The sequence below is a fragment of the Dicentrarchus labrax genome, unplaced genomic scaffold (genome assembly GCF_905237075.1).
Source record: "Dicentrarchus labrax unplaced genomic scaffold, dlabrax2021, whole genome shotgun sequence".
NCBI lineage: Eukaryota > Metazoa > Chordata > Actinopteri > Moronidae > Dicentrarchus > Dicentrarchus labrax.
Window position 1 is genome coordinate 7,591,407 of NW_026136722.1, and position 21,776 is coordinate 7,613,182.

Consider the following 21,776-nt stretch of genomic DNA (forward strand, 5'->3'; position numbering starts at 1 on the left):
ACTCCTCCACAACAATAACATTAATTTAAAACATTTGGATTATATATATAAATCCAAATCCTCTGTTTTGTGGTTTTAAAATGATAAAGTTTTACACACCCTTACACATTCTGTGTAACTGTACTTCAGATTTCCAGATGATATCCAGCAGTCTCTCTCAAACACTCAACTGCAGACAATGTTGCTTCATTACAGAGATAATTAGCCACAATATCCTCTTCCTGCTAACTCAACGGTGAATGCAGCTACTGTTATTAGCTAGTGTTGTTTACTTCTGCTGGATGTCACACTGTTTTAAATTTGGGCGGTTCTTCTTCTTCTTCGGGTGTTTTTATTGCGGTTGGCAAACCATCTTACATGTGCATTACCGCCACCTGCTGGACTGGAGTGGAACAGTAGATTGGCAGGAAAAAAACAAACAAATGACTAAATTCTCTCTATTATTCCTGTTCTTTTTATATAATTAAAGGATTTTGTACTTTCCATGATTTCTTTTGAAGTAGATTTCCTAATGTAATATTGTGTCCCTCATCAAATGCGGATACTAATTCCCTCCTTTTCTTGGTCATATTTGCTGCTGTCTATTAATACACGTTTGAGTGCATAGTCCACCCAGAGTGCCTGTGATATGGAGTGTGTGATTTAATCCTGTGTGTCCTATTCTCAGACGGGTGATGACTATCTAGCTCGGGAGCTTTTTGTTCCTACCTTGCTTCTACTACTACTTCTACTTTTACTACAGCCATCTTTGTTGTTTTTTTAACCTCCCAGATAATTATTTTGCATAAATAAAACAAATGAGCAGTGGTGGATAAAGTATGCACATTGTCTCAGCTAAATGTGATGTATGTTCACTGGTTAGTAAAAGGTTCAAAAACAGAATAGGCTTATCCCAGGAGTCACGTTGTCCAGGCTTCGTGGAAATTGTAGTTGTTGAATGCCAAAAAAAAAAATCTGTTATTTTGATTAATTTTTTTAATTAATTTTTTTAATTTGTTTTTGCTCGTTTGCAGTTCAGAATTAAATTCGGTTTCAGATTCAAAACAATCAAATCAAACAAAAACCCTAAAACTTCTAGCAAGTTACAATATAAAATTTTACTCAAAGACAGCTTTCAGTTTATAGCAACACACAGACACATTAAAAGTCAAATCCACATATATCATCCAGAATATCTCCAAAAACTTGTAATAACATTGATTTTAATACCACGTAGGGAGCTTTGTGCCGGGTATAAGACGTTTGGACCGACAGAAGGACAATATCGGTGTAAATATTTTGACCTGATGGCCAAAGCCAGGAAAAGATAAATTGACCACAGTAATGTGATATGACAGGATATTAAACTTTATTGTCCCCAATGTGGAAACTTGGTTTCACCATAAGAAGACATTACACAGAACAATATACAAAAATGCATACATGAAATGTATTGCACTGTGGTGGTCAAAGTTTAATTGGTCTTACCTACAGGGATCAGATAACCTTCTTGGTATTTCAGCAGTTTCAGCCATGGAAATAGAAACCTAAAGGGAATTATTATGGATTTTGTTATGTCAGGTTATGGTCTTCCAATAGTTCTTCAAAATAAATTTAACACATAAAAAACAGGACGTTCACATTGTCAAAAATGTTTTTGCATGTTCACGGGAGAAAAGAAAATCCTTGGCATAAGATGCATAGCCTAGATGACATCAATTTAACACCATCAGCTAAGTGCAAACAATCAGTGTGTGTAAATGTCTGCCTGGTAGATCTAATTCTTATTCTTGCCATCACTAAAACTGTTTGCTAATATTCCACAATGAATGTCGCCCTTGTGGAGTATTAGCCCATAGAGCTCTTAACATAATTTCAAAACACCCACATTAGACCTGATGTCAACACTGTGTGTACACCAATGGTACACCTACAGGTGTTTTCACTTTTCTTGCCTGACTAGACTGTGTGGGCATCTGCTAAATTTTTCCCTTATGGTGCAGCCAGACTGCATTTTGTAAAAATAGCTTGTAAAAATACACAGCCGCAGCAGTCCACACAGTTGTAAATTATACAGATTTTACGTCCTTAATCTCTGTCAGTGTCTTCACACACACTACAGCCATGCAGCATCCTTCCTACTATTTTGCCATGCGGTTGTTAATATCTGCTGAATAAAAACTCTGTCGCACCCTGTCTCTCAAACTGGCATTGCAGAGCTTTGCAATTTCCCAATCAGACTGAACTTTGCAATAAATGAAAGAGGCAGGGGAAATTTGGAAAACCAAAAAATTTTTTTTTTTATAAAAGTATGATCTCAACATATTTCCCTCCCCCGTTAATCTGAAGATAGACAAAGGTGACTAAATGTTCTTGGTGAGATGAATTATCTCAAGTACCTCAGCATATACTGAGTCCAGTAGCTACATGACATGTGCCAAATCAAATCAAAACGTTCTAAACGTTCTGAAACGGCTGGCAGGAACTTAAATGTATGAGATTTAAAATAATTAATCACAGCAAACAACTATTTGCTATCTAAAGACATTATAGAGTCATGGTGTCCTGAGCCTGTGTGTGCTTTTTTTTTTTTTACAAAGGCGGTCTGGTCATGCATGCATGTTAGTGCTTGTGAGTCCCTCTCTTCCCAACTGAGGAGAGCGACTGACAATAACTACGTTGAGGACTTCGACCAAGCCAGAGTTGCTGATTGTTGTAACAGTGGAAAGACTAATAAAGACATTTTTGTGAGTTTTATTTTGTTTCTGTCCACTTTGAATGAAGTTAAAATGTTACAATAAAATGCGAGTTAAAATTACTGTTTTTGTCTATGGAATCTGGTGGCGATTGATTTGATGGCTGTTTCTGGTTGAACAAATTGTCTATCTCTCTAGGGATCTTTTCCATAATGTTTCCAGACAATTAGAATAACAATCTGACAGTCAGTGTCAATAACAAGCACTTTCAGTGGCCGTAATTTAACGGGCACATTACATGGCAGCCCTAGCAACCAAACTCGAATTAAAGGTTGATTGTTGGAAAGATGAACAAAGACATTTGGGTGAGTTTTATGATTACCTGCAAGGTAAAAGCATTTGCTTTGTCTATGGAGTCTGGTGGACTGTAGCACCTATTTGTTTTGGTCTGAGATTCTGAGATGGTCTAGTGCAAAATATAGTAGTATCGGCGAGTTTCGTATATATATATATATATAAAACCTTTAAGTACATTTGCTTTGTAGTCATGAATGGCCAACAGGTGAGTTATGCTATCTGTCCATCTGGTTAACGGTTGTCACTCACCGGCTGGCTTTTCATGAGTTTGCAGATGCACCTTAAGATTAGGTGCAAACCTGTACCTCATACCACAAACATGGCAGGCATACGGCCTCTCTCCTGTGTGCGTTGTCCTGTGTCTACTCCTCTGTCCGCTCTGGCTAAAACGTTTACCACAAATATCACACTGGTACGGTTTTTCTCCTGAATGGTATCTCATGTGCGTTTTAAGGTGACTACTAGTGTTAAAAAGTTTGCCACACAGGCCACACTGATATGGTCTCTCCCCTGAATGACTTCTTTTATGAATTGTTAGGTTCTGGCTCTGACTGAATGCTTTTCCGCAAACATCACAGTGATATGGTTTCTCCCCAGAGTGGGTCCTCACATGCACAGTCAAATGCTCTCTTCGGTAAAACGTTTTGCCGCATTCTTGACACATGAACTCTTTTGTGCCTGTGTGTATTCTCTCATGCAGCCGGAGACAGCGGTTATTGGCAAAAGTCTTGCCACAAACGTCGCAAAAATGTGTTTTGTTGTGACAACTTTTCAGATGAGTTATCAGCTCTTCTGTGGACTGGTATGCCATCCCGCAAACGGTGCAATCAACTGTGTTCTCGTGTGTTTTTATGTGCTTCATCAAAGAGCCGATGTACTGGAATCCCTTTCCACACAAATGACAAAAACTGCGACCCTTTTCGTTTTTATCGGAACATTTGTCATTTGCTGTTTGGACCTTCTTATCAGTGCTGCCAATTTGTCCTTTCTTTCCTCTCCGTTTCATCGTTTTTATCTGTTCTCCTTTGCTGGGCACCGACTCGTCTTCATCGTCGTTATTGTCCTCACTCTGGGCCGCGGAGCAGTCAGAAGAAACCGGCTGCATTTCATAGGACGCTTGTGTCTCTGGCTGCTCTTGCTCGCTTTTTACAACTTCAGGAGAAGGAAAAACAATCTCCTGTGTTTGACTGTCATCCCCAAGTTCCTCTTGTTCCTGTTTTATCTGAGACATCTTGAAATCCGTCTCAACCAAGCAGCATTTCCAGTTATTATTATCCATATCTGCGCTGGTTTGAGAGGGTCCTGGGGCGTCAGCGCTCAGACTGAAGGTAGAGTCTTCTGGTGTTGAGGGTCCTGGGTTCTCCTGCAACAGTGGGCCTTCACATTTGTCTCCACGTTCCACTGTGCCGCTGGTCAATGAAGGCTCTTCAGCTACAAAAGAGATAGGAGCAAAAGTTACCCAACAGCCTGTTAGGTTTTTCAAGAAAGTCTTAAAGATATATATATATAAAGAAAAACTCCAATTTGCAAACGCTGCTTCAGAGAGTTTCTGTCAAAGTGTTGATCACTTTACTCTGAAGATGTACAGTTTTAAAACACTCCGCTGCAGCTTGTAGAATAATGTTACTTGAATGGATAGCACTTACATAGCACTTTAAACCATTCACACACTGATGGCAGATGTAAGGTCTTATTCTGTTTATGAGAAACAGAAACTAATCCCACTTAGACTGCTCAAGGACACTGCGACATGCAGTGGGAGGGCCCGCGGATCGACCACCAATCTTCTGATTAGTGGCTGACACGCTCAACCTCCTGAGCCACAGTGACAGTGGATTATGTGTGTGTGCATGTGCAAACCATTGGGGACCAACATCCATAGCTATACAGTGTGGGAGAAAAACCTTTAGGTGGGTCAGACGTCTTCAGTCACACCTGAGTCACCCTCCTAATGGTGTCAATTGTCCCACGTGTGGGAAACCAATTTTACCTGTATGGATTGGAATATGTGTAATCAACGCGATAATACAAATTATATATATTAAAGATTTATATTTAGATTATACCACTGACATTTTCAGGTACCACCAACAGTAACCACAACAAGGCATCTACCTCAGTGTGAGGAGCTGAAAACATAATAGATGTCAAAATAAAGTAGAATAGAAGTAGGACAGGTAGGGGTCTTAACATACGGCCAACAAGAGGGAGGAGCATGTAATGGGATGAAAGATGAGGATAACACACACACCTGAGTTATGTTAGTTCCTCCCAGCTCGGTTTGCTTTGTTATCTGCTTTTGGAAACTACATTAAAACTACTTTGCATTGAACTCCATTTGATACAAGTATTTTATTGTTAAATCATTGTGAGAGGATCTGAAGACATCTGGTCCAGCTGAAGGTTTTCTTCCACAACTTACAGATGCATGAAAGCACTCTCTTATTTCCTGTCACCACTGTTTACTGTTAACTATTATTATACTATTATGAATAGTAATACTATTCTAAAAAAAAAAGTATATTATAAAAAAACATCTTTACTATATGAGTTATGATTTTGATTACTATGTTGATCATACTTTACTCTAATCCACACAGGTAACATTTATTTCCCACCACACTGCTTTAATAACAGTGTAAAGACACATTATTTCTCCCAGACCTGGTCTCTTTCGCAGGATGTCTAGCTGGTGTCGCAGACTTTCAACCTCCTCTTTAGATCGACTAACTTCGGCTTCGTACAGAGCTAACGTTATGGTTTTCTCCACCTCCCCGAGGATCTCCTCCGCCGCCGTGTACAGCCGCTGATGGACGAACGACCTCAGCTGAAACATCGTGGTGTCCATGTCTCCGGAGAGAGGTGTGGCACAGACACATCCGCGGCGGTAGCTGGATAGTTAGGGAGATAAAGTCAGCTATAACCTAGCTCCAAAATAAAAACCCTGTCAATACCTAACAGTTTGTCATCCGCCAGCAGACAAGATATTACTTCCGGTTTGAATCCGTTCAGAATAAAAGCGGCAGTGCCAAATAGAGGTGGATAAAGTACAGTGGTACAGGCAAATAACAACATTAAAGGTGGAGATAACACATAAAATGGAACAAACCTAAACTGTATTAAGCTAAATTAGAAACTGATCTAGCACCATAATTACTAATAAATACTCCGTATATAGAAACCATGAAACTTTCCAAGTTTTTTGACAAATAAAGGCAGGTCTCAATTTGAAGCCTGGGCTGGATTTTATAGTTATTTGGATCAATCAATCAATCAGTCAGAATCAGACTTTATTTGTGTGGCACTTTTCAAAACCCAGTCATTGTTTCATCATCATAATCACTTTTATTGGCCAGGTACGTGCACACATACAAGGAATCTGACTCCGGTTTTACGTTGCTCTCAATGTACAAACACAGACTGACAGCATAAATAAACAGAACAACAAGTTAAACAAAAAAGACATAGACATATGTACAGTTATACATACATAAACAAACAAAAAACAATAACATATGTAGACAGTAGACAATAGTGCAAAGGATGCTGAAATAAATATTTTACATGCAGGTTTTCTTTATGTACATGAGGTAAGTGGATGTGACAGTAAAATGTAGATCTACTAGAGTGATAGTATTTATGTTTTCTGTTATTTAAAAAACTGAATTTATTTAAAAAGTTTATTAAAAGATGACTGATTTATGAGTCAAAAATATGAAATAAAAAAAAAGGTAATGTGGCAGAAAAGTTCTCAGATTTTATTTTGAAGGCCCCAGTGCGCACACCGGAAGTCTTATTGTTGCCAGCGGACTGTTTCTGCGTGTTGAGAGAAGTTTCTGCGACAAACACCGCAGCCGGATCATAAACACACCGACCTGAAGGAAGAGGAATGTCGTTTTGTAGTTTCTTCGGCGGGGAGGTCTACAAAGACCACTTTAAACCAGGTACCTGCATGACTTTAACTTCTTCTACTTCATTAATAAAAACATCGGTGCGACGGATGTTCAGAGACCGTTTAGTTAAAGTGGAGTTAACTAATAGCTAGCGACTGTTAGCTAACTATTCATTGTAACGACTGAGTGACTTTACAAACAACAAGTGTAGGTCGGATAAATTATTTACTGCAGGTTGAGTGTCCATAAGAGCTTTTAGGAGGGGTTGACACTGTACACATGGTTACAGGATATTAAACGGACAGGTAGAAATGTTTAAAAAAACCCTTGTTAGCTAACCTGGTTACATTTTGTAACCCGTGGTTCAGGTTACACAACAACTCTGTTACAAAACTGGATGTTAATCAACAAATGAGTTAAGTTCCTCTTCAAAAAAACAGCCTCAAACAAATACAAACACAATTACATTACAACATTATCTATACAAAATATTTATAGGGAAACATAAAATAAAATGTTTTATATAAATATGATTTATTCCTTCAAAATAAAATGTAGCGGACAGAAAGAAAATGGGGATGCACAATTAAATTTAATATCGCAATATGTAATTCGCTGAAGCTACAATTTCTTTATAAGCTTAATAAACTAAATAAAACAAAAATTGAGGAAAAATATAATTAAGTATATACAAATATTGTTTCTCCAGATTTAAGAAAACGTGTTTTTGTTTTGGTACAGACCCCAAAAAATTCACATCATTATGATTCTAAAAGTGTTTTCTGTGATTTGCACACTAATTGTGAATCACATTGCAATCATAATGTCTGCAATATGATGTTTTTACATCAATCTGTACACTGTAAATGATACAAGGTGTCTGTGATAGGGTCATTCTAAACAACTTCTGTAGTTGTATTAAAATAGTTCTCTCGTCATGTCACACACCAGCCATCATCTCCAATCCTTTAACTCCTCAGGGATTTATGTATGTTCCAAGTGTGAGCATCAGCTGTTCTCCAGCCGCTCCAAGTACGAGCACTCGTCTCCCTGGCCGGCCTTCACAGAGACCGTCCACGGGGACAGTGTGTCCAAACATCAGGAGAGACCTGGGGCGTATAAGGTACAGTCAGTAGAGATTTACTTTGTTTATTGAATTTATCAGAGGACGCTCAGTGTACGTCTACTATATTAATTTCTAGACACACAATTTAATATTTGTAGATTCAGTATAACAACACCTGCTGTAAGTTACTAGCTGTAGCCAAACTACTAACTCTGAAAAGACTAGTGAAGGACCTGTTTAATGCATTTAATGAAATGTGTAATGTGTTGTTCCAGGTGCGGTGTGGGAAATGTGGAAACGGACTTGGCCATGAGTTTGTGAATGACGGGCCGGCCAAAGGGCTATCTCGCTTCTGAATATTCAGCAGCTCACTGAAGTTCGTCCCTAAAGGTACAACGATCAGATTTTAACACAACACCGGGTTGTAGCTAATGCTAAACTAACTTTGTTTAATTGGCTTTGTGTTTTTTTGGCCCTAGTTATGCATATATGTCAGCTTTAAAGAAGCAGATAGCATATAGAGCTAGACTGATAATCAGTTTGGCCACTATGTCTACAACTTACATTTCATTGTACAGCCCTGTGTTGTAAAATATCAAATTATCTTGATTCCATGATTGTTGTCGGCCAGTATTAGCCTATTGTTGGGCTGCACGATATGGTAAAAATGTCATATTGCAGTTATTTTGACAGATACTGCAATTGCGATATGATTCACAATTAGTGATCATTATTGCATCAATGCTTTTACTTTTTACTAAAAAAAAACTACTAAAATCATGATGATGTGATGTGTAATCTGTTGGAGTCTGTAGTACCAAAGAAACATGTTTTCTTTAATCTATTTTATTTTATATTATTTGTAGACCAGGGCATTTGTTCAGAGCTACAATACTTCATTATCATGCTACTTTCACACATTTTAGCTTTATCAAACAATTGCCGCTTCTTGCGATTTGGATATTGACCGTGGCCATGTGGCGATTTCGATAATATTTTCAATAATTCTATATTTATTGTGTGATAAGTAAATTTATTTAAGAATTTACAGTATAGAAATACCAGAAATCTCTCCATTGCATTACAAAAGGTCTGACATTTTTTTATTTAAGTGATGCTTATTGATAATGTTTGTTTATTTTATGTGTTTATGACTGTTGGCCCACATATCTGTGTCACATTTTTTAACTTTCAAATATTGATTTGTTATTGGCTTTAGAGATCCAATATCAGTCAGCATATAATTTCTTATTTCCACTGAACACCTGTTTAACAAGTTATTGATAAAAAATAATTTGAAGGATCAGGATCACTCTAAACTCTGTCCTAACAATATAACTCTGCAACCAATAAGAGACATTTATATGGAGGTATAGCTCAATATATTTATTTTTCAGGCAAGGTAGACATGTAAGTGTCCCCCACAGTCCTTACAGACAGAACAGTTACCAGTGTAGACCGTCTCCTTTAATTTCACAGAGTGGAACCATTACAGGGTGATCACTTTATATTGAATTATTTATTTAGCAGTTGTTTAGTCTCAACCTAACCAAGACAGAGTTAAGCTTAGATGCATTGGCTATAATGTACGACCTGTGAAATGTCTTTATTCTCACACAACCCCACCCCCCCCCGCCTTTCTCCCCCCTCCCAACAGATAAGGTTGATGGACAGTAAAGTGAGCCGCCAGATTAAAGTGCTGCTGGACTTGTAGACTTGTTGCTCTGGGCTGCTGAAGGTGCGGACAGCGGATGAAGAGTTCCGGGACAAAGCCCAATCTGGGAGAACCAGGGCTCTGATGAATGATCGTCTCACCGGACAGCAATAAACAGACGACTGGTCTCAACACCCTTTTTTTATTATGCAACTATCTCAATCTGCAGGAGAGCCTCAGTGATAACACAATCGCCATCTCATCAGTTTGACATTTCCTGAGTTTTATTTATAGGGATTGTCTAAATAGACCTATCATGATTTTCTTAATCTATTTCTTACTGAGAGACTGTTTGTTTACTTTGACACATTGACCTTTAGTTGTTATGCTGTCCCCAAAGTGTAGACAATGTGGGGGAAATTACCAGCAGACAAAATATTGATTTACTATTAAGAGGCTGGTGAATTTGAACAGTTATCTGTCAGTGACTGGTAGATGTTCACATTTTAATAGATATAAAACATTTCCTACCCTGGTATGAGTCTAGATTAAACTTTTCCAAAGATTACTCACGGTATTTTAAGATTTAATTAATCAACAATGGCCTTTACCTACAATGTTTGGTGTGATGATGCAGACAATGCAATACATACTATTTTCACTTTTGAGAAGCTTTATGTAAATGGATCACAATGACTTATATGGAAAGAACTGAAATAAATATATTTTAAATTAAAATAAAACAATACTTTGATCAAACAATTAATGTGTATATTCTTTTTTTTTTTTTTTAAATGGTTGTCACTTTTTATACTGACTGGATAGTTTCAGTGCTTTATATATGAACAAATGTAGGACAGATGGAGTCAGTTGTGCTGGACAGAACTGGTTTTCAGGTTTTACCAACTCGACTGTCCTCTTTAGATGAGAATATAATATGAAGCTCTTTTCCTGTTGACATAAAACCAGGTCGGCTCTTATCTGGTCACATGTTTTCATAATTATTTAATCATGACTTGGGTGTGTATGTCGGTAGTTAGTTATATAATATTATATTAATTGATGATGATATGTGGAATAATGTTATTTTTAAGGTTTAAAACATTTTTGGCTCACTGAACGGTCTATAACAACACTACTACAGCTCAGTGCTGCCATCAAGTGGAAGTAATGAGATCTTACACAAGGAAGGCAGAGCTGTTGACACTTGATCTGGACGTGCAGGTTCGTTCCAGCTTAAGCCGGGTGACTTCTTTGTGAACATACGCTTCAAACGACAGAGAAATTAGGTTTTTAAGACATTTCGAAATGGATGAAATGTCCTATTGCTCTTTCTCTGGTGGAGAAGAATACAAGAATCACTTCCAACCTGGTGAGAAGCAAAAGAAGCATGCAAATAAAAGTCCAGAAAGTTCTTTAGTTGTCCATTCATTGATACTTGTTGTCCTCTCAGGCATATATGTGTGTTCTGAATGTGGGCACGAGTTATTCTCCAGCACGTCAAAATTTGAGCACTCTTCTCCTTGGCCAGCCTTCTCAGAGACCATCCATGAGGACAGTGTCTCCAAACACCCTGAAGCATGGGGACCCATAAAGGTAGATCTGCTGAATGATTGTTATAATAAACACTGTACTTTTTACTAATCATGTGATCAATAGAGTTTCTTCTTTCTTTAAATATAAAAATAGGTCTGTTGTGGGAAGTGTGGCAACGGATTGGGCCATGAGTTCTTGTACGACGGACCAAAAGAAGGGTTGTCACGTTTCTGAATATTCAGCAGCTCCCTGGTGTTCGTCCCTAAAGGTGTCTTTCACACACACACACACACACACACACACACACACACACACACAGAACATTACCCTGCTGCACCCTTATCATGCACCTTTAAACCACTGTTCTTTTTGTCCTCCTCTCTCTCCACAATAAAGGTTGATGGACCGAAAGGTGAGCTGTGAAAGAGGAGAAAGGTTTCTGCTGCTGGAGGTGTGGACAGTGGATGAAGTGCTCTGGGATAAAGCCTGATGGAGCTCCAGAGCTCTGATGGACGGTGGCCTCACTGGACAGCAAGAAAAGAGCCGGTCTCAACTCACTTTTTTAAAACCAAGAGCATAAAGACACACAAAAACAGCAACACACATAAATTCAACCACATTAAGTTGTTACTGTACAGCTGTACAGAAATACTATATATTTAACATGCTGCCCTGGCAAAGGCTTTAAAGCTGCAGTAGGTAACTTATATAAGAATAACTTTTTGTCATATTTGCTGAAACTTTCACTTTATTGTAATACGTGACCTAAAGCACTGGTATTTGATGGCTATTTTTATTGGCTCTGATTGATTTTTTTTTTTCTATGCATGGTGGATTCTTGCAAATGTCATTAGGAGTAGCTTACTAGGAAGAGCCAGAGGAACCTGACCTGTCTCGTGTACAACTGTCAGGAGATAGTGAAAGTTTAAGCAATTATTTTTATACAAGTTACCTACTGCAGCTTTAAGATGTTTAACAGTCTCATTAGGATTGTAAGTCAGTTTTATTTATTATTTAAACACCTCAGAGCAAATTAACCTCCCACTCTGGATCTATGAAAATATATTGAACACACTGTAGAGACTTCATAACCTTAAAACAGTGTAATGGCATGCTTCCATCAGTTGATGGTGCTATATGCCCTAAAAGAATCTTTAATGAACTGCATTGATAAACCAATGAGTGCATTACAGTGGATGTAGTTTGTTCTCAAATTGAATAAAGTGAATAAAGAACCTTCTTTCTTATGGCCGACAACAACAAACCAATACCAACAGTTCTGCTGTATTATCCATTTTCAGTTGCATTTAATTGAGTAATTGTAAAAGGATTCCTAAATGCTGCTTGCAAAAAATAAATAAATGTTTATCACCAAAAAACCTATAGTTTGTGACATTCTTGCTGAAATCCACTAAATAAAGAGTACTGTAAATATCTGAGCAGCGTTTCTCCAGTGCACAACGCTGCTGAGCAACAGATACCCACTTGCCGTCTTCCACGTCATGGCAGGGGGCCTATTTTAGGAAGTAGATCCTAAAGTTATCTGGATGTGTTTGCTGAGTAAAGCTCAGGCCTCAGTCCAGACTTGATAGAGCGTTTTTCTCCTCAGCAAAGTTTTCCAGACAACTCCTGTAACCCTGCTTCTTGGCTTGTGGTGTGGTGGAATTATAAACAAAGGGAGGGTGTGGGGGTACGTTCAACAGCTCTTGTGCTGTATAAATGTCTGGGGACAAGCAGGTGTGGAACCGCTCATTTCAAAGGCTGGAAGATCAGAAGGGGGAGATGAAAGCTGCGGCGTCAGGCAGAGGATTAAGAAAGGAAGTGCAAACATTCGTGGATTGTAATGATGTAGAGAAGCATTTAAAGCAAAGACTGTTTTGTGCATTTGATGTGATGATGGTTTTGTCTGCAAGGTATGAATTCACCTCAGGGGGAGCAGATGTCGCAAATGTGCTTTGTCCCTTGTATTTAAAGAAGAGTATTGTTTTTAAATGTAACTTTTTTTTGGCCTAAAATGATGAAGACTGTAGATCATTTCAAGTCCCTCTGGCTTCAAGTTGAACGGCCGAGCTACTCCACCTCATGAAACCTCAATGTAAGCTCTTCATTAAACTGAGTAATACCTTCCTTGTGAGTGATTTGATGTCTTTGTCATGGATTCTCTGTTATATTTCCACACACACACACACAGCTGGCACACAGACTAAACTGTCCTCGGGGGTGACGTCTGGAAGAGGAAGGGAGAGTTAAGAGAGGGTGGAAGAGTGACAAGACTCAACAACAGACAGACAAGAGACCTAAGTACAAAGATAAACCACATGTGAGAATGAGAGATGGAGCGGAAGGGGAAATTGCCCAAAACACGGGACTGTAATTAACATTTGCTATCTGCGAGAACACTCTTTTTTCTGGCTGGCATCGGAGCACAGCTGTATGGCCAAGAGGAAGTAAACAGGAAAGAGGAAGTGGTAATCCTTTGATAGCATCACAAGAGATCGACTCAGATCCACTGACCTCTGGGGCTCATCCTGCTCGTATAAGCATCCTATAAGGATCCTTAATTACATTAAACCACTACTACTCCAAAGACTTCCCCTTCCCCAAAGGCAGAGCCTCGAGTTACATCTAAACATGTGTGTGTGGGGTGTGTGTGTGTGTGTGTGTGTGTGTGTGTGTGTGTGTGTGTGTGTGTGTGTGTGTGTGTGTGTGCCACTGACTCATTCGCAGGACATCTTGTTTTAATTTGAACGTATATGAGCCTGTTGCTTAGATGTGGATGTTTAAGGGCGCTGCACCTGCTTCTGTTTTGAGCCGCGGAGAAAAGTGTCTCATTCCACACGACATTATATCCAGTTCATCAAGGTAGTATTGCCTAAAAACATGTGTCATCCAGTGGCTCCCGCTTCACACACTGCAGAGGCTGTGATCACTCTGTGGCAGGAATAAAGCTCCCGTATGCGTGACTCTAAGAGAAATAGAGAAAAACGCCTTTCATCAGGGAGTAATATCTGCCGTATGTGATGTCTTCATCCATACATGCCCTCCACATGTTATAGACACACATATGCCGGCCAAACATCTCCTCCTGTGTAATGAATAAAAGGATAAACAAAAGCTTTTTATACATAACGCTGGAATGTGATTTCCGCTCCGGATCAAAGGGGGGTTCTGGAAAACTTGAGGCAGGTTGGGCATTGTTGTAATTCTGTCAGGACAACATGTGTTTCAAAGAGACGGGGCTTACAAAAAACCAAAACAAAATGAGAATATCTTTGCTCGTCCTGTCTGAAAAGGCCCAGCAGTGAACCACAATGTAAAATGATATTTAGTTTACTGAGCATATAAACAGATTTATATATATATGAAATGCATATCTTGACAGGCCGTATTGGTTATAAACACTGTAAATGTGGAATGAGGAGTAATAAAAATACAATTACATTAGGGAAGAAACAATGAAAAGCCTCAAATTTCTGTCCGTTCCAACAAAATGTCAACAGTTTAAACATGTGAGGGATCGTTTTGCCGAATGCAAACTCGCACTGCAAAGCCAAAAAGCAGCATGTAAAACCCCAAGTATGAGGGCTCCCAGTCAGTGAGAAAATAAACAATATGTGAAATCTTCAATGGCTTCTGTGGCCTTATTGTCACCTTTATCACACGATCACATTCCTGTTTCTAAGCTCCACCAGCTTCAATAACACAGAGGGGTTTTTGAACATATATGTATTTGCAAACATGGCCCAGTATCTGCACTCAGATCTGTTTCAGGGAGATAGGACCCTGAGACAGCAGCATAAGTTGGTCTGAAAGCTTCAAAGGGAATACTTGAGGTGTGTGGCACTGGTATTGTTCACGCAGATCAGGGAGAGGGGTCCTTGTTTTCGGGGGATGCTGGATTGACCGTGGGATAAGAGAGAAGGTTTTGAAGCAGGAGAATAAGACTGACTGATTGTGTGCCCACATGTCAACTTTCATCCTCCCTTGATCAGAGACTATGGGTTTGAATTACCTTGAAGGTGGGCACAGTAATCCAGAAACTGTGGACACGCTGTGCATCATGTGAAATTACTATTCTTATGCTTTAGTTTTGCTGTGTGAGTCAGAATCAGAGGCTTATAAAAACAATCAAATGGAGCCTCAGATAAAAGCGCGCCAGAGGCAAGGAAACATTTATCAAACGCGCCGTCTTCTGAGTATGGAAATATCAGGATGGTTTTGGATTTCGGTTGAATGATTTAGAAGGAGGCTCGGCTCGCAGATAGTCAGAGCAGTGATGGACTGTGGAAAATGCCGTATTTGTGTCAGCGCGTGTCCAGAAATGTCAGAGGCCTTTGACTGTCTGAGAAAATTATGGCACGCTAAAAACATCTCTACGCAGACGGAGACTGAACAGTAGAAGTAATTACCTCAGTCTTTCCCTGGGTACAGTGCCACAGACTGCCTTCCCCCACCCAACCTCCACCCACCCACCCAGCTAACCCCAGATTCCTGCAATTTGTGGCTGCTCATCCTCTGTCATCTTGGCGAGGGATCCCATTGGACTCCATATGAGAACCAGATTACACCGTTTTTGTGTTAAAAAGAAGACGACTGCAGGCATGTTTGTGCATACTCATTACCTTATATGAGCCAACACTCCTTTCTATCTATGTGTACAGTCTGTGTAAGATTTTGTGGACCCTGCGACCCCCCCTTTCCCCGCCGACAGGTCCCAGATGGGTGGTCTTAATAGTCAAAATTGCTCCTTTGGTCATGCTGATTGTTAACTTCTGTGCAGAAAATGTTCAGAGGTGCTTGAGCTCTTCATCCTCCTCAGTGATTACAACCCAATCAGGACCCTATAATCATCCCTGGGATTATGAGACAGTTGTGGAGGTGTTCTGACTTTAGTCTTTCTCAGTAGATATTAAAAGAGAGACACAATATCACACTGGCAACTTTTACTAACATGTAGGGAAGGAAGAAACAGTTCTAAGTAAAGATGAAAATGATATTAAAAGATGGATACCGCTCTCATGTCTGTCCGTTAAATATGAACCTCCAGCCAGCAGCACAGTTAGCTTAGCTTAGCATAAAGACTGTCTTAAGGGAACAAAATCCGCCTAACAGCACCACTAAAGCTCACAGTGCTCCCAACCAATTTCAGTGCAATGTAGCTAAGCCTGTTTGAAAAGTTAATTTGCATATTGTGACATCATAGTGAAACACTAGTAATTCAATAAATTGGCAACACTGCTAAGAAAAAGAGCTGAATCAGCTTCTTTCAGTACCTTGCCCCAGCTAAATAGCAAATAGCTGTTTTTACACCTGTGCTGGTAGGTATGGTACCTCTGGGCTGAACCCGGCTTGCTGTTTCTGCCTGTTTCCAGTCTTTATACAGAGCTACACTAACCGGCTGCTGATTCCAGTTACATATTGTATTTACCGTATAGAGACACGACAGTGCTAGTGATCTTTTCCTTAACTCACCACCACAATATTTTACTTCAAATAATAATAATTATTGGGTTTAAATAAAGCATTTAACATGTGTGTGTTTGTTTGGGGGATCTGGATCCCTCTAGTTGCATGAATGAGGGGAATTCCACATACCTCTCCAGCTTTATGCCCTTCAGCACCTATTGTGCAACAAACACACAGACACACAGTGATTTGTACCCTTTTTAAAGTTACTCCCTGGAGTATTCAACATTAGAGCCAACTATCTTTCTAGAGTTATCATTCATCACCTTCTTTTATATATCAAAAATAATCCTTGAATACATGATTAATATATCTTCAGCATCAGCATTTGGAAAGACAAACTTTAATTTTCCACACTTGCACTTTATTATTTCACTTTTGTGCCAGAAAAGCAAATACCCTCTAATCTCACCTGTCAGTCACTCTGCAGTAATTGTTTCTCTCGATCCCTCAGCCTCTCCTGATTGGCTTGTCGGTATCCTGGATTTGTGCAGAGAACATGTCACGCCAACACTAAAGACAGCGAAGACAGAGAGTGTACTTTGTGTCCTTCTGTATCTGTAACAATTATTTCAGCATGTGAATGATAGCTTCTGGTCAAAACAGAATCCAAATTAATTTTTTAATGTATTTTTGGGGAAGTCCACAGAAAAAGCCTTCCTGCTGTCATTTGGATCAGCCGCTCTGTTGTGTCCCCAAAAACACAGACCTCAAAACCCAAAGTGAGACCAGATGAGAGCTACAGGAAGGAGAGGAAGATTTGTGTGTGACTGTGTGTGTGTCTGTGGGTGTGTTGGTAAAGGGGTTAGAAAAGAAGAAGAGGTCATAGACTCAGAATACATTCCCACAGGAATGAGGCTCATGGGCAACCCAATGTGATTATCAGCTTTACGACAAAGTGAGGGTGTGGTGGTGGTGTGTAAAAGAAAGAGGACAAATATCCAGCTACCCGACGGCGGCTGGACCTGTCTTGATTTGTCTTCAGCCAAATTATCTCTTTGCACCCTTATAAATGTATGGACATTTTCTTTCTTTCAGAGAGTTAAATGAGAAGTTTGATACCTCTCTCATGGTATCTATGGTAAGTACAAGGCTGCAGCCAGTTAGCTCAGCATAAAGACTGGAAACACTGAGAAACAGCTAGCTTGGTTCTGTATGAAGTATCAAGATAATAAAAGTCATGTCTAAAGCTCACTAATTATTAATTAAAGATATAATATGTAACATTTCCACATTAAAATGTCACTAGACCTATGTTATATATTTTGTTGATTTTATATATATATATATATATATATATATATATATTTTTTTATCCCAAATGTTTCCAAGAATCCTCAAACCCAGAGAAATCTGAAATTTTATTCAGGTAACGGTGCATTTCACCGGTCGCCATCAGCATGGTGGTTGTCTGCCAGAAGCTGCCATAAACTGACTTTTTATCCAGTTTTAAGCCATATTTTTACAATTCCCTTTTTACAGTTGTTTTCAGCTATATATTTTAACCAGATGAAGGCTTTTAGTCAGTGGACGTCTGGATCTGAAGTTATCAGAGAAACCAGCTGAGCTAATGTTAGAAGCAGCCCGGCTCATAGCCGCTCCGCAACATTGTTTGTCAGCCAAACATCATTGGAGAAACACTGATTTTTATTCATTATTCATTGTTTTCACTGGTTCTAATCCCCTAGTCTGTTTGTTTTGGAGAGGAGGTGAACTCTGCGGTTAATATGGTTCCTGGTAAAAAAAACTCCTGAACAATGAACACTGAAGGAATCCTAGGAAGAAGCTGACTGCATGATCTTGATCTTGTTTGTTTAATTTAATTAAATTTGTTTAATGTGTACAAGTGACAATTCCACATTTTATAACCAAGAAATAGACTGCCACATAACTGTAAAATGGTACTTAATTGTTTTTAACTTTTATAGATACAGTGTGTTAGATAGAGAGCTTTAGAGAGAATCTGTCTGTTATCTTTGGACAGAAACAAACCAACTGTTTCCCTGTTTTACCCTCTTGACAAGAAAACAAATATTGTTTTACAATTTTTCATATTTCCCTCCATCCCAGCCAATTCTTCCTACTGTATTTGATTTAAATAAAGCTTTTGACAATGATATAAAAAAAGCACATGATGTAGTATGTGTCCAAGCAATATGAACATTTCACATTTGAACAAAAAAATTTGATTTAAATGGTTCAAACTGTGAAAACATCCAATTTTTAAAGTTCACTTTTTCTCCCACCGGTGCTGTTTTTTCCTGGTGGGTCACATATTTGGTACACTCCTGTCCCCTTTGGCCAAAACAACCGTCAGCACCTTCGCTGATGGTTTGCTTGTTTGAGTCGCACATGATTTCGCATTCCTGTGAAATGCAGACTGGCCCCACAGGGTAGAAGCCCATCTCCTGTTTCTGTAACATGGAACAGTTTCACACACACACACACACACACACACACACACACACACACACACACACACACATACACACACACACACTCCCGCTGGCCTTCAGGATCTCACAGGACAGGTGATACTATTTTAGCAGACCTGACTCAACGGTGAAGCAATGGACGGAGCATTTCTTTTCCCCTTCTTTTTTCAGTGACAGCTCTCTTTTCTCACAGTCGATGTGACAGGTTGGAATCCGAAAAACATGGGAAACTCCAGAGAGTGGAGAGACAAACTGCTGTGGCTTTACACCAGTAATTACAGTCAGTTAACACCCATCTGATGACTGTTTGTGTTTTTATTTACAGAGATCGTCCAGGTTTGACTTGTTTACATAAATGAACACACCGGTTAAATAATGAGGCATTCACCCAGCTGCTCGTTCACACGCATATTTAGTCCATCCGATTGTTTTGGATGAGCTGAGCGAGTGTGAAAATTAATGAGCACATCCATTTGGGTGGTGGTTCTGGCCCAGTAACAGTAGCGCAGTGTTCGGTCCAACCGTCCATGTCAGTGAACTGCAAAGATGGAAAGAAAGTTGTTTTTCACACACTGGGCGGAAATAGATGGTGACAGTGACACATAAAAGGCAGTGCTGTGGTTTGGAGCTGACGTCATGGCAATCAGCGTTTAAGTCGACGAGGCCTTTCAATGAAGGAAAGCCACACAGAGTAGCCCACAAGCATTTCAGTAAGTAACAGTCTGGGATTGGGTACCACAAGTGGTACATGTGCATGCAGACTGGAACAATAGGCGTCCACAGGCACATGAATGCATGCTTAAGACCCTAGAGGCATAAAAGTCTCTGCACGCATATCCACACACTTCACATAAATAGTCAGACACATGGTGCAGTTCAAAATGGTTCACCTTCACGGCTCTGTCAGATTTGCAGCCACACGTCTTAGTGAATCCCCCGAAGTGAGCTGGGAGGCATGAAACTGTATACCGAAGTAATCACAGTTGTCTCTTTTTTAACCTCTCTCTCACTCACACTCATCTTCTGCCACAAATGCACATATAGGCACACACAAAGCTCCCCTCACTCGCGTTCTCCCTGCGCCTCCACCCTTCCCAACACACCCAATATCACTTAAGAGCCAACCACCAGATCCCACTTTTCACCGCAGAGCTGTGGATTAGAAAAGAAGGCATTTCCCAAATGGTCTGTGGCTTGTCTGATGACATGATTGTCATTCAGTTTAATTCCCTCTGTACTCTTTAGATTCCCGCTCGCCTGATTCTACTGCTACAATAAAGCACCCAGAGAAGGTAAATAACAGTTTAAAAAAACACAGGAGACTCCTGTGCAGACTTGCTCCCTGGAGACACATCTTAGTATTTATTGCCAAGATGAAAGACATTGAAAATAGTTCTTTGCAGCTGGTTTCTGGCGGCTGAGGAAGGCACGAATGCATTTTTGTTTATCTGAAAAATATCTGTGGGCTTATATCGCTACACATGTATAGGCTATCAGACAGTTGCATAATTGAACCTCCTGGCTTTGGGTGCTGCCCAAATCGAACCCTCATGAAGTTGGAATGAATCGCAGCAAAACTCTTCCTCTGATATAAATTACTCCCATGTTGAACTGGAGGCATTATGCGGGTCTAACGCTGCTTAATGCTTTCAAGGCTGCAGAAGCTGTTGCGTATTAAGCTCCAAACATCTCTCCTCTCAGATCTTTAGCACATTCATCCTTTCAGTGATGTCTCTATAAAGCTGCAGGGCAAGTCGGGGAGTCTGCAAGTTCTCCTGGAGGCGAAAAAAGATCGATGCACCTGTGTGAAGGTAGTGGGACACGAGGGATGATAGAGGGTGGGAGGAGAAGAGGAAGAACATTGTGAGTGGATTGAGAGATCAGAGTGATTTTGTTCAGTCCTCCGTCTCCTCGTCCATCCATCATTCTTACTGACTTTGCGTATGTCTGCAGATGAAAGTTGGGAAGGCTCCAGGAGAAGGGTGGGGCTTCACAGCCGCTTTGTTGTTGGCTTTTTTGTATTCAGTGATCCTCTCCACCCGAGGGCTCAGCCATTGAGCATCTAACATTTAGCAGACAGTGTGTGTGACATCTTTTATTTCTTCAAAAGGAGCTGGACTTCAACAACCACAATGGGAGAATTAACCTTAATTGTTTAGGGAAAAACCAGACGACCAGATAAAACGTGAATTTGTTTACAGGTCCATACAGTTAATCCAAAACAGTAGGAAAATCCTCTGATATCTTCAATCTCACTAAATATTCCATTGTTATTCATTACAGACAATAATAGGAAGCACCAGGTTCCCTTTGTAGGAAACTACAGCCATGCCTCCGCACCACCACATGAGTATCTCCTGGGCGGTGGTTTCAAAGCTCCGTCATGACGGCTTTAAGGATTCTGCCGGGTATCTTGCGGCTATCGCAAATGCCCGACAGCTTCTTCCTCATACTGGAAATTACAAAATGAGAGTGGAACATTCTGCTTTTGCTGAGGAGGATTTGTAATTTACTGTAATGGCTCACACATGTACACGCCATCAGCGGGCCTCTGGGCATGGAAATCTCTATCAGTGGTACACACAGGGATGCAGCGGTGGCAGCACACACCTGCAGGCACCGGCGGTTGGAAATGTAGTCTGGACTGCATGCATAACACAATGAATGTGAATGTACACAAAGACATAGAGACAT

The 21,776-nt window shown here is 39.9% G+C and overlaps 2 protein-coding genes and 1 pseudogene across 2 annotated transcripts; 2 read left to right on the forward strand and 1 right to left on the reverse strand.

The window, feature by feature from the left end:
* Positions 1 to 1,324: 1,324 nt before the first annotated feature.
* Positions 1,325 to 6,019, reverse strand: LOC127356165 (zinc finger protein with KRAB and SCAN domains 8-like). Its single transcript, XM_051387714.1, has 3 exons — positions 5,697 to 6,019; positions 3,282 to 4,463; positions 1,325 to 1,526 (listed from the first exon to the last, which is right to left on the reverse strand). Exons 1-3 carry the CDS (start codon positions 5,878 to 5,880, stop codon positions 1,507 to 1,509), a joined length of 1,386 nt encoding a protein of 461 aa, XP_051243674.1. The 5' UTR covers positions 5,881 to 6,019; the 3' UTR covers positions 1,325 to 1,506.
* Positions 6,020 to 6,828: 809 nt separating this feature from the next.
* On the forward strand, positions 6,829 to 10,407 carry LOC127356180 (methionine-R-sulfoxide reductase B1-A-like). Its single transcript, XM_051387735.1, has 4 exons — positions 6,829 to 6,976; positions 7,906 to 8,048; positions 8,267 to 8,381; positions 9,649 to 10,407. The coding sequence occupies exons 1-4, from the start codon at positions 6,922 to 6,924 to the stop codon at positions 9,666 to 9,668; spliced, it is 333 nt and encodes a 110-aa protein (XP_051243695.1). The 5' UTR covers positions 6,829 to 6,921; the 3' UTR covers positions 9,669 to 10,407.
* Positions 10,408 to 10,872: 465 nt separating this feature from the next.
* LOC127356181 (methionine-R-sulfoxide reductase B1-A-like) lies at positions 10,873 to 12,551 on the forward strand (annotated as a pseudogene).
* Positions 12,552 to 21,776: the final 9,225 nt, after the last annotated feature.

What these genes read in the sequence shown, in the direction of transcription:
- LOC127356165 (XM_051387714.1), bottom strand. Translation starts at nt 5,880, where the DNA reads ATGGACACCACGATGTTTCAGCTGAGGTCGTTCGTCCATCAGCGGCTG. An exon ending in CATCCTGCGAAAGAGACCAG is followed by an intron (nt 4,464 to 5,696) that starts GTCTGGGAGAAA and finishes TCTCTTTTGTAG; the next exon opens with CTGAAGAGCCTTCATTGACC. An exon ending in AACTCATGAAAAGCCAGCCG is followed by an intron (nt 1,527 to 3,281) that starts GTGAGTGACAAC and finishes AATTCCCTTTAG; the next exon opens with GTTTCTATTTCCATGGCTGA.